This window comes from Apis dorsata, unplaced genomic scaffold (genome assembly GCF_000469605.1).
Source record: "Apis dorsata unplaced genomic scaffold, Apis dorsata 1.3 scaffold_92, whole genome shotgun sequence".
Classification (NCBI taxonomy): domain Eukaryota; kingdom Metazoa; phylum Arthropoda; class Insecta; order Hymenoptera; family Apidae; genus Apis; species Apis dorsata.
In genome coordinates, this window is record NW_006263390.1 from 1,074,106 (window position 1) to 1,079,826 (window position 5,721).

The 5,721-nt window shown below is 33.2% G+C and overlaps 3 protein-coding genes across 5 annotated transcripts in view; 1 reads left to right on the plus strand and 2 right to left on the minus strand.

The window, feature by feature from the left end:
- LOC102679611 (inactive peptidyl-prolyl cis-trans isomerase shutdown) overlaps positions 1-330 on the plus strand; it is a 2,049-nt gene extending 1,719 nt beyond the window's left edge. The window contains exon 6 of one of the 2 annotated variants that reach the window (XM_031508577.1): positions 3-330. In XM_031508577.1, the coding sequence (XP_031364437.1) occupies positions 3-259 (257 nt within the window). In that variant the 3' untranslated portion in view covers positions 260-330. The other variant, XM_006611768.2, reaches the window with a different exon arrangement.
- A 202-nt stretch (positions 331-532) lies between these two features.
- LOC102675681 (short transient receptor potential channel 6-like) lies at positions 533-5,424 on the minus strand. Of its 2 annotated transcripts, XM_006611824.2 has the most exons (5): positions 4,823-5,090; positions 1,326-1,453; positions 1,101-1,249; positions 800-932; positions 533-739 (listed from the first exon to the last, which is right to left on the minus strand). In XM_006611824.2, the coding sequence occupies exons 2-5, from the start codon at positions 1,356-1,358 to the stop codon at positions 533-535; spliced, it is 522 nt and encodes a 173-aa protein (XP_006611887.2). In that variant the 5' UTR covers positions 1,359-1,453; positions 4,823-5,090. The 2 variants fall into 2 exon arrangements, with proteins under 2 accessions (XP_006611887.2, XP_031364453.1); XM_031508593.1 differs by lacking the exons at positions 533-739; positions 800-932; positions 1,101-1,249; positions 1,326-1,453 and adding an exon at positions 3,987-4,560 and having other exon boundaries at positions 4,823-5,424.
- Positions 2,338-5,721, minus strand: part of LOC102675809 (serine/threonine-protein phosphatase 6 regulatory ankyrin repeat subunit A-like) — a 14,476-nt gene continuing 11,092 nt past the window's right edge. The window contains exons 12-13 of the mRNA XM_031508601.1: positions 3,185-3,452; positions 2,338-2,992 (exon numbers count right to left, since the gene is read on the minus strand). Of these exons, the coding sequence (XP_031364461.1) occupies positions 2,530-2,992; positions 3,185-3,452 (731 nt within the window). The 3' untranslated portion in view covers positions 2,338-2,529. The remainder of the gene's footprint in view (positions 2,993-3,184; positions 3,453-5,721) is intronic.

The window sequence follows — 5,721 nt, forward strand, 5'->3', positions numbered from 1 at the left end:
AGAAAAACGTCTTTGGAGAAATTGTTTAAAAATTGAAGAGAAAGAAAAGAAACAATTTTCTTCTTTCGAAAAAGCTGCGCACGAAATGTGTAAAGCTTTTTCTGAAGATAATCAAATCTTAAGACAACCGCTACCTGAATGTTTAACACCTGAAGAAGATAAATATATACGTGAACAAGCTGCATTTTTCGGTCTTACTGTAACTACGCACCAAAGATATGGAAGAGAAATAACATATCTTAACAAACCTAATTATTAGAATTTAAGTATTATTTTAATTAAAACAAATTATATAAATATGAAATAATAAATATATTTTTTATATTATAAAAAAAAGTTATATTTTATTAAAATGTTTTATTTGATTTAAAATAATTAATAATTAATAATTTTTATAATTTTTTCATTAATCATACAGAAATATATTTCATAAATTAGCAAAATAAAAGAAATATCAAATAGAAAATATAAAGATTTCATTCATGAAAAAATGGCGACTTTATAAGTATCAATAAATTATATATAATATTATTCAATAGTTAATCATAGATGAATCTTCCGTAAATGGTTTTTCGATTTCATTACCAAATCGTAATCTGTATTTTCGTCTTACAAGATTCCATTCAACAATATTTTCAATTCTTATTGAATCTTTTAATGATAATTGACTTTCCAATGGACTCGATCGAAGTAATTCAAAATTAATAGTATCATGTTGTTGAGTTAATGTTCCATTGTCCTGAACAAAAAAAGTATTGTCGATATGTTTTACTTATTTATTTACATTTCTTTGACATACCTGAATAAACGAATGTCCTGTAAATAAATGCATGACACCAGTTTTACGTAAACGACTTCGATGTTTACATGTTTTTCCAATATATGGAATCCAAGAAGTAATGAGATTCAACGGCGAAGGTGCTGTACGTGTTCTTAAAATAGATAAGGATTTCGATTTTCGTTAAAATTTTCGTTAAAAATCCATTTCGTATAATATATAATAGGATGTTTTATCGTGTTAATTGCAAAAAAATTTTATTTTATTGTATTTATCTGCAAAAAAATTTGATTTTAAAATCTATTTTTTGCGAGATACTCACTTTTGCATTTTACGAATAAGTTTACTGAGCCCATATTTCCATTCGATATCGCTTTGAGATTGAATACTTTGATATGTATCAGTCATCATGGCAATTAACAAATTGATCAGTACAATTACACTAACCAACATATACAGAGAAAAGGATATCTATTAAGGTATGAAAGTATTAATCAATTTAATATTTTTTTTATTGATCATACAAATGAATGAATATTGATCTGACCTTAAAAAAATATATTGTCCAATTTGGTTGCATCTTTCTTTTTAATGATATTGTAAAATCATCCGTATCCTTTTGCCCGAAAATAGCGAAGAAAAGATTTTCCGTAATATCAATGGGATTCACTTTCACTGAAAGAATATAATCAAGCGTCTAAAATTGTTAAATTTATTTCTTCTGAAACGCAAAGATTGTCATTTTGTATTTAATTATATCATTTATTTTCTGTAAAGTTGTAATTTAATCATTGCGTTCTAATTATTAATGCCATTGGTTGAAAAAAAAAGATGTATACAGTATGTGAAACAATGAAAGCAATGAAAATGAGGAGGAAAGGCAAAGAGAATAGAAATCAATTATTATATTGGAAAAAAAGAATGAAGATGAATATTATTATAATTGTTAATGAATTTCCGATATTTTAAATAATTATTATATATATAATTATTATATATTTATTAAATAAATAATTATTATAATTAATATATATATATATTACATATTATATATATAATAATTATTGTATATGTATAGTATATTAATATTTGTTTGTGATATCGATGTCAAGATATATGATATCTTGTATGATCTTAATTGTGCGATTCTAATTAATGAAGACAGCGTGTCATGATCAACTAAGATTCGAACGGCAAACGGTCGACGAACCGATTTCATGATACGATTAAATGTTACAAATACGTACTCGATTTTGCTAAATAATAAGCATCGTGATGTTTAATCAACATGCACACGTGCATTTAGTAACAATATTTTGTTTAATATAATGGAATTATATCGATTTATTCATTAGTGTGCCAATGAAAGAGCAAAACAATACAAATGATTATATATGTATACAGAAACTAACCATTAAAGATATATCAAATTCCTATACATTGTTGCTATACAACATCATTTCCTTGGTAGTCTTCTCTAAAACATGGTCGAAACGATAATTGTTGTATCGATGCAAGAAAAGGTAAAAGGACCATGAATAATAGTAGAATCAATAAAATGATCCGGTCATCTCTGATGTTTATTTCAAGATCAAATGCAAGATGCAAGATTGTACATTTATATTGGAAAATGATAAATTCGTACGTTTTATTTTAATAATTTAATATCAGAAAAATATATTCAATTAGATAGAATATATTCAAATAGATCCATTTTCTAATCAATATATCGATTGTGAAAAGTAATCGATTCAAGAAACAGAAGTAGATATAGTTTGGTTTCCAATGGGAACACCGGCCAATGAACTTTCCAAAACAGCCGGTAGAGGGTCGTGTTCGATAATATCTTTCGATTCTTCAGTATGTTTTTCGATCTTTTCACCATAAAGATCTCGATACTTTCGTCGGACTGCTTCCCAATCGACAACGTTATCGATTCTGACAGCATTACTAAACGATAATTGACTGCCAAGAGGACTTAAATGAACAACCGACAAGGCAATACTTTCTTTATGAGCCACTTGAGTCTTTTTTACTTTGGATAACCATTTGGTGCCCATTTTGGAGCGTGGTGAAAGAGCATCAGTTCTTTGCAACCCCATCAAGCGGACAAGAGAAGGTCGTTGTTTTTTCGCAGCCCGTTTTTTGCAGTGTTTGAACAAATATGTTATCCAGGTGGTAAGAAGATTCAATGATGATGGCGCCGTGTTTGTCCTACGCATCGATAAACGTAGCTAATCAATTAGAATTTTCGCAATCGACCGAACGAATTAACCTGCGCGGACATGCAACGTTATAGTATCGATAAATCGATACCGATTCTATTTCAATTTTAATTTTTCGAAAGATACATTATGGAAGATTCCGGCATTTTTTTACCAATCAGCAACAATTATAAATCCTTACCTGTGCATATTTCTAACGAGCTTACTCAATCCGTATTTCCATTCGATGTCGGACTGAGCTTGTATCCTTTGGTAAGTGTCACTCATCATGGCAATTAGAAGATTAATCAGCACAACCACCGAAACCAGCATATAAATACCGAAGGTGAGCTTGAAGAGAACTTTGGTCCATTCGGGCTGCGTTATTTCAACCTTGAATTGTTCGTGGGTCGTCTGACCGAAGATGGCGAAGAACAATAACTCAACGGCCAATACGGGACTCATCCTGACTGGAAATATGTGGTAACGATATGTTTTGTGAAAATTCCATGTATCGCGATGTATTCTTCAATCTGTCTATATGTGCGTAGATGTTGCGTATACGAATGTATGTATTTATGTGTAAATACGTATGTGTTTTTGTTGTCCTCAATGTTTAACACTTATAGTATCACTGTGATTATAATACTAGTTCGTGAAGAACGCGTTATTTCAGGATCATAAAAAAAATAAGGAATACATTTTTAAGGATCAACCGGATTATTTTGGACGAATTATCATTTAAAAATCCTACCACTTTAGCAGAGAACCATGGAAAATTCTAATACAATCCAAAAGTAAATAGTCATGTTGTCAAATATTTATGAACAGACTATACGACGATCGTATTTTTCTATTTCTAATTCGTGATATTACTTACGTAAATTCCAAAATGATAGCACTTTTTCATATCACGCGAATTAGTTAACCTTCAAATATTATGAATCTAATTACGAAACGTTATCTAAAATAAATATTTCCGCATAAAAATTATTTTTCACTTTACGATATTCAGCGCGATAAGAATATTTATGCATCATCGCACTCGATAAATCTATAAAATTTGATAATAATTGATCGAACTTTTTTTATATTTTTCCGAGGCGAAGGAGCAACTTCTTTTAAACAGGTGGCGTTGTAGTCGTTGGTACCGTGGAAGAGTTAGAAACCATAGGTGTGTTTTCATCCTCGTTCTCCTCATCTTCGTTTTTAGCATCCTTGTCCGCTTCTTTTTCAGGCTCATTACCGGCCAAAGCTAAATATTTTTTACGGATCGAGTCCCAGTCAACCACATTCTCTATTCTCGTAGCGCTATTGAAGGATAATTGACTACCAAGAGGACTCAAATGCACGACAGATAAAGTTACACTGTCCTTTGGTCTAACTTGACCTTTCTTCACTTTCGCCAACCATTTCGCTCCCATCTTCGATCTAGGCGAAAGACGAGCAGCTCGCTGAAGTCCCATCATATGCACTAACGAGGGACGTTTTCGTTTCGCGGCGTGTTGTTTGCACACCTTGATGAAGTACACGATCCAAGTAGTGAGCAAGTTAAGGGGCGATGGCGCGGTGGTCGTTCTGCAACACGGAATCGCGTGTCCAACCTATCCCGTAGATTTATTTTATGAAGAACAACTACACGATGAGGAAACATATGCGGCGCGAAAACCATTCAATGACAACGAAAATTAGATGGAAGATGAAGTGAGACAAGACATTCTTTTCATTTTCTTTTCAACGATAAGAGATAGGAAACAGTCGAAATATATATATAAATTTCGACAAAGGGATCCGATTCTCGTCTCTTTAATTCGTATTCGGTACACATTTGCCGGCTTACCTGTGCATGTTTCGGATCAGTTTACTGAGCCCGTATTTCCATTCAATATCCGATTGGGCCTGTATCCGCTGGTAGGTGTCACTCATCATGGCAATCAGTAGATTAATTAATACGACTACTGAGACCAACATGTATACACCAAAGGCCAACTTGAACAGGACCGAGGTCCACTGCGGCTGATTAGTCTCGACCTTCAGCTCGCCGTGGGTTGTTTGACCAAAGACGGCGAAGAACAGATATTCGAAGGCGAGTACAGGATTCATCTTTACTGGAATTCGAGGCACACACGTTTCTTCATTTCTCTTTCTTATTATCTTTTCTCTTGTGACTGCTGCTTCGTGCTGCCGTTAGGCTGGCTACTGGTGGACTCGCTATGTATGGATGCGGGTGTGATATATATCATACGTACATTAGAACGAACGAACGATCGAACGAACGATGAATGTACGAACATGCTCATGCTAATACAGACTGGCCATGCTTGCGATAACGTTGAATGCATGCCGGACGTTCCACGTGAGCTTCGATCCACGTCGTGTGATTTTTCGATGTCGTTTAATCAGGGTAATACATTTTGTTATTAATTATTATTATTAATGTTGTTTCTATTCCTTTCATTTTTTTTTTTTTTTTTTACTTTTACGTTCAAAACAATGTGCGGTAACAAACTCAACGCGGCTGATGCATCGAGGATCTACAAAGGCAAGTATGACTTATCGATCATCCGACTGCGTGGAATCCCCGCGTGTTCTTCTCTCTCTACCCACTTCTTCGAACTCACGGAGTTCACAATTGATTCGTTTGTTTTGGACGATGAGATGCGGCATGCAGAGGACGATCGTTTTTTTTTTTTCTCTTTTCTTTCTCCCTGTTCTCTCTCTCTCTCTCTCTCCCTCTCA

Bases quoted from the DNA above. Each gene is read 5' to 3' on its own strand.
- LOC102675681 (XM_031508593.1), bottom strand. From the start codon at position 5,085: ATGAATCCTGTACTCGCCTTCGAATATCTGTTCTTCGCCGTCTTTGGT. The intron at 4,561-4,822 runs GTAAGCCGGCAA...TCCGTGTTGCAG, and splicing joins CTGATCCGAAACATGCACAG to AACGACCACCGCGCCATCGC.